A 12,670-nucleotide genomic window follows, 5' to 3' on the forward strand; every position below is an offset into this window, starting at 1 on the left:
TCACATGTTCAGTTCCTTTGTACCAATAAGTCACATGATCCATAGCACATGTTTATTTAGCTTCCTACCAATAAGTCACAAGTTGTACTAAAGAAAAATAATTCTATCACGGGAGGTTTGTAGAAACTTCATCTTTATCATATAAATAAGTATTGAGTTTTATTCTCTCATTACAAATGTGCAAAGTCTCATCTTCTCTTAAATTTCAAAACATTTTTTCCCTTTAAAAAAATTGTCAATGGCATCTTCTTCCCATTATCATTACCACAAAGATGATGATGATGAATTAGATGACATTTTTGAAGATTTATTTGAAGATTTTGATTTCAATCCCACACCAAAAGAACGAAAAAAACGAGTTTTTATCGAGAGACACCGGGAGGAAGGCCATCAGAAGCTCTGGAATGATTATTTTAGCGAAACTCCAACATACCCGCACAATTTATTCCGGCGACGGTTTCGAATGAACAAGGAATTATTCTTGCATATTGTGCATCGTCTCTCTACAGAAGTTGAGTATTTTCAACTCGGAGTAGATGCAACCGGACGATCGAGTCTAACTCCGCTCCAAAAATGTACCGCAGCAATTCGTCAATTGGCGTATGGTGGTGGTTCCGACACCGTTGACGAATATGTCCGAATTGGTGAAACAACGGCAAGAAGATGTTTGCACAATTTTGCCGCGGGAATAATCGACTTGTTTGGCGGTGAATACCTAAGACGTCCCACACCGGAGGATCTGCAAAGACTACTTTCTAGTGGAGAACAACGTGGGTTTCCACGGATGATTGGAAGCATCGACTGTATGCATTGGGAGTGGAAGAATTGTCCCACGGCTTGGAAAGGAATGTATTCACGAGGATCCGGAAAACCAACGATTGTCTTGGAGGCGGTAGCTTCCTATGACCTCTGGATATGGCACGCGTTTTTTGGAGCTCCAGGTACTATGAACGATCTTAATATTCTCGATCGATCACCCGTTTTTGATGACATTATTAACGGAATAGCGCCACAAGTTAACTTCTATGTTAATGGTACTCCATACCATTATGCATATTATCTCACGGATGGTATTTATCCGAAATGGGCTACATTTATTCAATCTATCCGACTACCACAAAATCATAAGCATTCATTATTTGCTCAAACCCAAGAAGCTGTGAGAAAAGATGTCGAGCGTGCCTTCGGAGTCCTACAAGCTAGGTTTGCCGTTGTTAGAAATCCATCTAATATATGGGATAAAGAAAAAATAGGAAATATTATGAGAGCATGTATCATACTCCATAATATGATTGTCGAAGATGAACGAGCATCAAGAACGAATTACAACGTTGATGAATTTGAAGAAGATGTGCAAACATTTTCCGTCAATATGCCTTCAACTGTCGGGAGTACACTTGAACGTCGAACGAGCGTTCGGAATAGACAAGTCCATCAACATTTAAAAAATGATTTGATTGAAAATATATGGACTAAATTTGGAAATCCTTGAAATAATATATAATTTGTATTTTCTTTCAATAATGTCATTTTCTTATGTTTTCTATTTTTTTTATGATGTTTGTATTTTCTTTCAAAAATGTAATTTTCTTATGTTTTCAATTTTAATATTACATTTTTATTTTTAATGTTTTATTTAAAAATTATATATGTCATTATTTATTAAATAAAATAATAAATTAAATTAGCTAAGGGACAACATAAGTCTCACCAATAATCAACTAATTTAACCAAATCCCTTACTCTAGTCCCTAAGCAAAAAATAATAATAAAGATTAGTTAAGGGCCCTAAAATAAGTCCCACCTATAAAGATGCTCTAAAGACCCAAAAGCAAAGGACCCCCAATAATCATGTCATAAGTTTCAATTATGCATCATCAAACATCATCTTTTCTTTTCTTTTTTCTTTTCAAATTGTTTTTATTGTGTTATACTTTCAAGAAACTAAAATTTAAAATCGAAAGTGCATATATATAGGTGATGACGGGTGGGTAAGGCGGATACTATAGGGCAAGAGACCTACCTTCTTCTCACCCTCTGACTCACTTTCATGACATAGACCCTATCTACCACTCTTTTCATGCCTCTAGGGTTCTTTACGAGTTATTTATTTGCCTAATATAAAGCGCAATATAACATTTTTTATCTATACAATCACATAAATTCCAACGGTTTGCCGGAATACTAATCTCTCTCATAGTGAAATGCTTACCATATCTTTTGTAAACCTTTATTGAAAGAATGTGAATAAAGTCGTTGTTTTCTTTGTTAACCAAAATTATTATTTCTTTCTTCGAATTTAGAGTCTTTAGACTATAACAATGTCCATTTGGAAAATGCAAATATGCGCTGTAATGATTAGTTCACTAGACCACTACTAGACTTTGGCCATGATTCACATAAAACATTAGTAACCAAACGAATATATATTAGTAGTGACTAAACAATGCAACCCCATACAATTAAGTAATCAACCTTAAATCTTATATGATTAGACACATTGATAACACCGTAAGTCATGTTATACGTAGGTTCAAGCCACATGATACTCCTCTTTGTTAAGGTCCAGGAGATGGCAGCAACGGTCACAACAACAACATATGAAACAAATAATTAAGTCGAACTAAAACCGAACTAGTTAACATACGAGTAGTAAAACTGGAATCTCGATCTAAAATCCCACTTAAATCATCAGACTAAACCAAATGCGATGGCAAAGAAAAACGCTGCCAACATACAAAGAGCCGCTGTAAGCCTGTAACCATATTTATTTTACAAGGATCGCCATTATCATCCGGTTCCTAAATAAAAAATATATCGTTAGATTTTTTTTATCTTAAATAAAAGTTAAAACTAACAGTTCTTGCACGTTGCACACAAAAAAAAAACAGTTCTTGCTCAAGTTTTTCGAGCCTCCAGATTAAAAAAATTGATTTATCATAGACTCGTATAGTCCTTTCGTTCAACCAAATAGTGACGAACGAGTCAATACATTTTATCCAATCAGACCAATTGATTTGTTGAATTAATTATCTTAGTCAACCACTGAACCGATATAATCATATGTCATGTCCAAATCACAATGAACAACATACTCTTCTCCCCTTGTGAATTCATATGATAGAAATACTCATTTTCATTAAAATATACAAATTATTATAATTTATCTACTAGTAGTTAATGATCAAATACGAGTTGTGGCATACTCTTAAATCATTAGTAGAATGAGGCCCATAGAAACAGAAAACGAAACCGTACTGGTAATAACCATTCCAAACCATTGAACTCTCGTGCTCCAATACCGAAGTCCCCGCATTCGCCGCACAATATTGACCTCCGGAAGTCACTGCGTATGCCGTATGCCGTATGCCGTATGCCGTCACTAACATTTTAGAAACTCAAGGCAAATATATTAAAATTCAAGACTTATAAAAATATAGATAATATACTTTTACAAAAAAAGAGTTAATATACCAACAAAAATAGATCCAAATTTTTTATATACATTAATTTTAATTAAAAACAAAATATAATGGTACAAACTTAATATAAAATTATATAAGTGATTGTGAACATCTTTATCATATATAAATTAAATACATACATTGTAGATGTAAAGTTTCAAGTGGTTCCCTGGAGTAAGATAGTGTGGTTCTCCCAGGGGATCCCTCAATACAGCTTCATAACTTGGCTGGCTGTAAGGAACATGCTCTCTACGAGCGATAGAATGCGCAACTGGGGTATGCAGCAGCATTGTACTTTATGTGGGGAACCTAATGAAACTCGTGATCACCTTTTCTTTGTTTGCCCATTTAGTTACACCGTGTGGGATAATGTGGCTGGTCGGTTATTGGGGCAGCGAATGGATCCAGACTGGTCTGATAGTACTCTTCGATCTATCTCAACCTCACGGTTCTCCCCTATGGACTGGGTTTTGATCAGACCGGCGTTTCAGATGGTCATCTACCATGTTTGGAAGGAGCGCAATGGGAGAAGGCATCAGAAACCTTGGTCTAAAACAGCTTAGGTCACTCGCTCCATTGATAGGATGATGCGGAATCGAATCTCCTCACTCAAGTACGGGCCGAGCCACAAGTTTGAAGGGCTACGTCGCCGATGGTTTGAAGTGGCTCCTTAGTTTCATATAGCAATCTCAAATCTCTTTCTTTGAACCTTTTCTCATATTCTTGGCATAGCTCATTCTTTTTAGTTTATTCTTTATGCAAATGTTATCTCACATATCAATAAATATCAAATTTCATCAAAAAAAAAAGAGTTTCAAGTGATAAACAAAAATACAATATTAACGAAAAATATTTGATAAAAATATGGAAATAACAAAAAAGTAAAAAATCATCAAAATACAAAGAAATTACCGATAATAAATAAAACTAAAATAGAAAATATCATAAAGGAATATGATGATGTCAAACAGATTAAACCAAATAAATATATAATTATTATTAATTAGTTGATTAATAAAATATAAAATTAAAATATACTTAGTTAACCATTTAAATATAGTAAAAATATATGTTGAGACCACAAAATTTGTTATATGAAAAAAAACTAAGCCAACATCTTTTTAAAGGCATTGATGAATACAATGCAAGTCTTCAGTGAAAACACATTCGAGAGTCTATTCAATGTAGAAATTGATTGTTATGTAATACTAACTCTGTTCCCGAAAGTAAGATTTTTTAAAACTTTTTTTCGTTCCACAAAGATAGATTTTCTATATTATTAATGTACTTTTTATACTTTTGAGAAACATTAATTAAGAATATTTGAATTGATTAAATTTCATTGGTGGAAATTTATTGGAAAGTGTATAATAAAGTAACAAATAAATTAAATTATAAACATTTATTAAATTCTTAATAAGCGTGAATACTCTAGAAAATCTTACTTTCGGGAACGGAGGGAGTATGTGTTTTTAAAATCATTGTTATTAAACATGTTATTTTATAATGTATTTTAAAATTCAATATCACTGGAAATAAATGAACCAGTGAATTTTAAGAGATTTTGGTGATCGAAATGTTGACTTACTCATTTTAGTTTTTGTTTTAGCCATCAATAATGCATTCTAGTGATCAAAAGATTGACTTCAACTTGTCCATGATATATACTCACTCCGTTTCATTTTAGTTGGCGTTTTAGGTTTATGCATATTGATTAAAAAAATATTTAATTTTGCATATTTTCAAAATAAAAACATCATTACCTATGCACCAAACTATATTTCAACCAATAGAAAAATAAATTAGAATATATTATTGATAAAATTTGCATTAAAACTTTAAAACGACACTTATTTTTACACGGAAATTTTACTCTATAATGATAATTAAATTGAAACAGAGAGAGTAATTAGTTTTAGTGTGAAGTTTTATGTTATGGTTGGAGAAAAAAAAATAGTGTTAAAACCACAATAAAATAGTGTGATTTTGACATTAAAATATTGTTATGAGTTGGAGATGTCCTTAGAATTTAAAGTCTTTAAGGGACTATTATGATTGTAGCTGTTTAATGGTTGACTGATGTTAATTCAACAAACTGCTCTGACAATTGGTAAAACAAATTAGGGCTGAACATTTTATCCGTTAAATTTAATTCGATTCGTTATTCGTTTCGATTCGATCCGAAAATTCTGGATATCCGTAAACTTTCGAATCAAAACAAATACTAAAAATCAATATCCGTTAAAATCGAAGCAAATCACAAATATTAAAATTTTGGAAAGCGGATATCCGATCCGGAAATATATAAATACATGAATATCTTGATTATATTTAAAGTTTTTAATGTATAAAATTATATAATTATTATTCTAACATATGATTTGATAAATTCTATTCACATTATTACTTATATAAAAGTATTACATAAAAGGAAGAGAACACATTTATGATAATTATAATTTTTTCTTAAGTTTTGTGTTATTATAATTGTTAACTAAGTTCAAAAAAATTTACAAAATATGTAGATTCACTAATTATTTTAATTTTTATCATATATATCATGCAAAAAACAATTTTACAAAACAAATTTGTATCAATTTTTTTAAGATTATTTGTATTAATCAAAATATATGAGATATCCGTAAGTATTTGTAAATATCCGCAAATATCTATTTATTTTCCAGATATCCATTTTTCCGAATATCCGTATTTTTCCGAAGCAAAGCAAATCGAAAAATTAGATATCCGTGACATACGAAGCAAATCACAAATACCTTCAAAAACCCGGATATCCGATCCGTGTCCAGGCCTAAAACAAATAAATAAGTATTGTAAATCTTTTGGCCAAAAAAGTATTGTACATCTGTCCAATTTGACAAAACGACAACATTCTATGATAAATCGATTTCATAAATTAGATCTAATGTTTGTTTGGAGGCTCAAAATATTTGAGCAAGAACTCTTACGTTTTAAGATAACAATGAAATTAACATTCTGATGATATTTGTCATACAGGAACCGGATGATAATGGCGATACTTGTAACATTTATGGTAGCAGCGGTTCTTTGTATATCAGCAGCGTTTTTCTTTGCCGTCGCATTGGTTCAGTCTGATGATCAAATAATCATTTATATACTAATGATTTATTTGGGATTTTGGATCGTGTTTCCAGTTATAATACTCGTAAGTCAATTAGTTCGGCTTTTAGGTTGGCTTATTTGTTTCATCTGTTGTTGTTGTCCACGTCGACGACGATCCCCTCGACGGTTGTTGCCATTGGCTCCATCTCCTGCTCATTGACGTACTAACATGTGGCTTGAACCCACGTATAAAATGAGTTGTGGTGTTATCAATGTGATCACTATTAGGTGCTTAACCTTAGATCTCATAAGAATGTATGTATGATGTACATTCTTATAAGATTTAAGGTTAAGCACTTAATATTATGGGGGTTGTATATATTGTTTAATCACTATACTATATTCGTTGGGTTACCAATTCTATGTGAATCATGGCCAAAGCATCTTGTGATAAGTCTAGTAATGGTCGATCATTATTTTACAACTGCAGTGTAATAGCGTTTTTCTAAACACAATCAACAGTTTTGTGTACCATCTTGTTGCAACTTAGAACACTAAACACATTTCTCATAAAAATTGCAAAAGTATTAATCATCTACAAATCATTATAACTTATACTAGCTAGTAACTAATATCTATGAGTTGTGGCATATACAACTAAATTATCTATTGGTACCTGAGTCTTAAGCCGCTGATGACTAGTAGAATGAGGCTCATTGAAGCAGAAAATGAAATGGTACTGCTAATAACCAATCCAAGATAGAGACCACGCTTGGAACTCTCGTGCTCCAATACCGAAGTCCCCGCTTTCGCCTTACAAACTGGTGAAGTGCCGGAAGAACAGTTATCATTCTCCCATACGCCACCAGGAGGACTAACCATAACTTGAAAACTCATAACCAGTCACCTTGACGGTTTAGATACTTTACAAAACATTCCGATGATTCTTCGTATTCATCTTGGTTACCCTCCATTATTCAAAGCTATAGTTATCTCACAAAGAGTTTTTGTTTCTTGGTTTCTTATGTATATATATGCAACTTCTCTTTTCATTGAGTTTATAAAGGAAAATATAATGAGTTTTGTGTTTCGTAGGAAGGAAGATAAAAAAATCTTGTTTGATCAACCAAAGTCTTTATTTGAAAGTATTTAGTTTGCTGATCATGGAGTCAACGATACTGACATTAGGGAAGAGACATCATTGGATGTTTTGTTTGTTTGTTTTGTAAATAGAGATATTTAGGTTTTCACCACCCCTCGAATATGGTGGTCAGAAATTGAACTTTTCCTTGTAGTGACACCATCAATTTTTACTATCAAATTGTTACGTATGCAAACGCAAACGAAATCTGTACATGTTCATCAAAATTAACGAAATCTGTCTTGTTCAATAATTTACAAAAAAAGAATAAAAAAGAAGAGTATTCTTTATTTCTATTTTTTTCTCTTTGCTTTTTTTCTTTTCTTTTCTTTCCTTTTCATTCTTCTTGTTTTTAATGGTTATTAATTAGTTAGAAGCTTAGAGGCATGAAGTTGTGAACAAAAGAAAAAAAAATATAGTTAGAGGGGTTAGACCATCTCCATTGGTTAGAACTCTTAATGGGTTCTTAAAATTAATTTAATTATTAATTGTGTACTTTATAAAGTTTAGAACCTTTAATATTGTAATTTGTTTTGAAAAGGTCCATTGGGAGAACTCGTATAAGGTTCTTAATATTTTTTTTTAGAAATTAAATTATTAAATTTAAATTTTACAAAACTTATAAATTATTAGATTTCATAAAATTCAAAAAAATATAACATAAAAACATATTAAAAATAGAAATACAAATTTATAATAAATTTTTTTAAACAAATATAAAAAAATGTATAAATATAGGTGGTACTTGGAAAACCATATACCTTCATATCTAAAGAAAAGTTTCCTGACTGTTTTCTTGTAGCCACCTTTCTTGAGATGGAAGTTCAACCATTCGAGTCAAAATCACCAGCCCTGCACATGAACAGACTACTATAATAAAAAGGAAATAGTCAAGCTTAATATTCTAAAACTCAGAAATGCAACAGATCTCACTCATGGAGCTGCGATTCATGAGGATTACATTTCCAGACCTCTATGAATTCTCTATTGATGCTCAGAATGTATCCAAAATAGAAGAAAAGGATTCACCAGTGCATAAATAACGATGAGCTGAAGTTGGTAAATCGATATCAAAGGTCATCAAATCAGTTTAGTATAAACAAAATAGGTTTAAACATGTACTCATTAGTAGTTGCATCATATTAATTTGGTAAATTGTACAGGTCTATATTTTGAATCATAATATGACACTCCTAAACAGTTCTTGGATGACTATTTCTAATATCGTTAGCATAGAAAAGAGAGGAGAACATGTGAACGTGAGGTTAAAGAAATGGCAAATCTTCAAAATAGCAACTTTCTAAGTTTATATCACAAAAATAGCACTCAAAAACTAAAATGACCAAAATAGCATTATATCTTTTCAAAATTTTAATTTTTTTATTTTTCAAAATTTGAAATCTTATCCCCAAAATCTCATTTCTCAACTCTAAACCTTAAACCCTAAATTATAAACCCTAAACCCTAAACCCTAAATCCTAATCCCTAAACCCTAAACCCTAAATTCTAAATTCTAAACCTTAAACCCTAAATCCTAAACTCTAAACTCTAAACCCTAAACTCTAAACCCTAAACCCTAAACCCTAAACCCTAAATTCTAAACCCCACCCTTTAACTCTAAACTCTAAATTTGTGACTTTAGATAAAACATTAAGTGTTATTTTGTGACTTTTGACCTTGAGTGATAGTTTGAGAACAAAAACTTGATTTAATGCTATTTTTGTCTTTTTCCGTTAAAAGAAACATATCTACTCTGGAGGAGAGGCTCTGTTTCTTCACATATGAAAACAAAAACAAAACAACAAGGCAGTGACGATTCTTTTTAATTACCACTAAAACAAAAGTTAAATATTAAGAAGAAGCATTATAAAAGAATCATAGGCATTGCAGAAAACAGAGTGAGACTGACTCGCTGGTGAAATTGATGAAGGAGCTGAAGCTAAAGACCCAGAGAGGAAGAGGAGAATGATGATACCCAGAAGCAGAAAGTAATCCCTTTTCTTCATTGAAGTCACATATTGTGTCTACCTTGAAACATCTCCGTGCTTTGATTCTAGGAACCGATGATGCATACACAAAAAAAAAAAGATGAATACAATTTGATTCAACTTGCAATCAACTCGAAATCCCTAATTTCGCTTCTCAAACAAAAACCCTAATCATTACCCAACGAAACCAAATTTAAATTCCAACGAGATTCACAAACTTCAAATCATTACAAAAAAATACAAAGAATTCGAACCTTCAAGATGATTTCATGGATGGATTTGGAGAAGGAGAGAAGACGAGATTTCTCACACAAAAAAAACCGACGAAGAGAGAGACGACCAATAGAAACAAGAAGCCAATATGCGTGTGCCACGTAGGCGGTTCTTACCAATTCTACTTACCCTTAATTTAGCACCGGTTCTAACTAATTAATGCTTTTTTCATTTATTTTTTTTGCATTTTTACTTTAGAACTCTTCCCTAGACACACCGATAGAGGTGTTCTTAGAGCCAAAATGGGAAATGAGATATTCACACAGCATGTAGTTTTGATGTTTCTAATGCACTACGTGTTGTTTTGTGTTTTAAAACAGAAAAAAAAACAAACGCCGCGCTGGTTTCTTACTTTCTTTGACCTCGTTAATAACGGAGGGGGTTTATCGTAAAATCAAAACTAAATGAGTACTTTTATTAAGTCGGCTCAAATATAAGGACTTACTTCGCAAATTTCCCAAAACACACTCGATCAAAATTAGGGTTTAAGCAGTTTCAGCAACTCTCTCTCTCTCTCTCTGCTCTTCAGCCATGGCGGACAAACACCAAAACGACTACATGGACGAAGGAGACGATTTCAAAACCCCGCAACCTCTCGAGAAGAAGAAGAAAAAGAAGAAGAAGAAGACAACAACAATCGAAACAGAGAGCCAAAGATCAATAGACATCACCGTGAAACAAATCTCCGAGAAGGCCGATAGAATCTCTCCGATCGTGGCCTACTTCTCCTCGGGATACGATCCTTCAGCACAATCCAGAGAATCCCCGAAGGTCGCGGTTTACCAGACCGCCTCGAGGAAGAGGACCAGGGTCGTGGTGAGCCCGCCGGGGTCGAACGTGGAGTTCGTGGGTTCGAGTCACAACGGAGAGCAAATCGCTAGGCAGACTTGTGTCAGTGTGCTAGGCGTTTTGGATAAAGAGACTCAGACGCTGAGGATTCTTCCCATTGCTCACCAGAAGGTTTGTTAAAGTAGAAAAGATTGTTAGCTTTGAGAAATCAAGAATCAAGATTTGATGATTGTTTTGCAGGTGTTGAGATTAGACACAAGAGTTAAAGCTAATGAAGCAGCTGATTCAGAAGCTGCGGAGGAGGATGGTGAAGAAGAAAAAGCTGACCCTAGCCTCCACACTTTCTGGACCAAGAGAGCTATTTTAGACGTACGTCTCTCTTTCTCTCTGTGCTACATATAGGTCTTGGCTTGGAACATTGCTTATAGCTAATCAAGAAGTAGCTAGGCTTTTAGGTTTAGTGGCTTTAGCTAATTATTGATTTATTTTTAGGTTTAATTATAAAATTATTTTTATGAATTAATTTGTGGATTTGTTCAAAACATTATTGCATAATTTAACAGAATTTAGACTAGTTAAGATTGTTTTAAACCGATTTAGAATAGTTTAAACCAAGTTGATAGATCTGAATTTAAGAAAATCGTTTCGGCTAAAGATTGATTTGCGTCCTAGATCGATTTTTAGATGAATTTGAACCGATTTGGAATTGAGTTGCTGCATAGATTGATTTTTGGAACTATGGTTTAATCCTTTGTTTTACATCAATCGTTGAGAGGAGGATTGTTCTGTCTGCCTACAGGATAAGAAGAGGAAAGCTAGGATTCTAAGAGATGATCCCGAGGCACAGAAGGCACTTGAAGGTAAGCTTGACCAAGTGGAGGTTAACACTAGTGCTCTTGAGAACACTAGCGCCGTTGTTGCACGCAACATTCCTCCTCACAACGCATCTGCGACGAATCCGAGAGAAGCTTATCCTATAGAACAGATTATCGAAAATGGAGAGTGGTCCTTCCTTCAGGATGTTTACTGGCTTCTCCAAGAAGAAGCTGGAGCAGCGACCGACGGTTACCCTGCTTTTGTCCGTAACCGGTTGTTCAGGTTGCGCGATAACAAGGTAACTTCTTGATCCTTTTTCTTGGGAGTGTGCTTATTGGTAACACTTGTATATCATCTTGGTCTACTTGCACTTTGCAGGATGAGACTGAGAAGGAGACGGTTGCTGGTATCTTAACGTTCATCACACATCTGATAAAGTTCAAGGACGTAAATTCGATGGTTGGTTTAGATTCGGCTAGGAGCCACAGATTCCCGCCAACCATCCGTGATAAATGTAATAGATTGTTCAAGGATTCTGAAACATCCAGGTTACCTGATGACAAGATCAACCTTCTGATAAGTTACGTTCTTGTGCTCACCCTTCACGTGGACAAGTTCAAGACCGACTTCGAAGACATAGCTAAGGATCTGAGGATGAGCTCAGTTGATCTGAGGAAGCATTTTGAGAACCTTGGGTGCAAGTTCGCGGTTGAGAACTCAATTCGTGTTGCGACGTTACCGGTTCCTCTCAAGTTCCCGCAGATAATGCGGAGGAGGATGAAGAGACAACGATAGATGGAGAGATGGGCCTAGGAAGAAAAGTTGTTCTGTTTGCTCATTTTTGCTGTTGAGATGTGATTTTAATTTATGTTTCTGTTGTTGGTTTAGTGACTTTTCGTGCTGATATGTGTTGCACCATTGCCACCATAAGGGAATTTGACGATGTATAAGACTATTAGCTCTGTTTTTGTTTGGTTCAAATATGCGGCTTCTTCTCTCTTCTCCAAAGTATCAGTTTCAGATAGCCAAAGAGACGAAAAAAAAACACTCATCTGTAAAAGATTTGGACACATGATTTTATTTTAAGACAGATCTGTAGAATGTTCCTTCCAGTCAGA

At 33.7% G+C, this 12,670-nt stretch overlaps 1 protein-coding gene and 1 long non-coding RNA gene across 2 annotated transcripts; one reads left to right on the forward strand and one right to left on the reverse strand.

The window, feature by feature from the left end:
- Positions 1-9,374: 9,374 nt before the first annotated feature.
- LOC125580293 lies at positions 9,375-10,272 on the reverse strand. Its single transcript, XR_007318072.1, has 2 exons — positions 9,929-10,272; positions 9,375-9,739 (listed from the first exon to the last, which is right to left on the reverse strand). It is a non-coding gene; the product is annotated as an uncharacterized LOC125580293 (long non-coding RNA).
- A 144-nt stretch (positions 10,273-10,416) lies between these two features.
- LOC106377555 (DNA-directed RNA polymerase I subunit rpa49) lies at positions 10,417-12,550 on the forward strand. The gene is made up of 4 exons (XM_013817815.3): positions 10,417-10,907; positions 10,977-11,105; positions 11,536-11,850; positions 11,931-12,550. The coding sequence occupies exons 1-4, from the start codon at positions 10,479-10,481 to the stop codon at positions 12,345-12,347; spliced, it is 1,290 nt and encodes a 429-aa protein (XP_013673269.1). The 5' UTR covers positions 10,417-10,478; the 3' UTR covers positions 12,348-12,550.
- Positions 12,551-12,670: the final 120 nt, after the last annotated feature.

This window comes from Brassica napus, chromosome C1 (assembly GCF_020379485.1).
Source record: "Brassica napus cultivar Da-Ae chromosome C1, Da-Ae, whole genome shotgun sequence".
In the NCBI taxonomy this organism is placed as follows: domain Eukaryota; kingdom Viridiplantae; phylum Streptophyta; class Magnoliopsida; order Brassicales; family Brassicaceae; genus Brassica; species Brassica napus.

Bases quoted from the DNA above. Each gene is read 5' to 3' on its own strand.
- LOC106377555 (XM_013817815.3), top strand. From the start codon at position 10,479: ATGGCGGACAAACACCAAAACGACTACATGGACGAAGGAGACGATTTC. The intron at 10,908-10,976 runs GTTTGTTAAAGT...ATTGTTTTGCAG, and splicing joins TTCCCATTGCTCACCAGAAG to GTGTTGAGATTAGACACAAG. The intron at 11,106-11,535 runs GTACGTCTCTCT...GTCTGCCTACAG, and splicing joins CCAAGAGAGCTATTTTAGAC to GATAAGAAGAGGAAAGCTAG.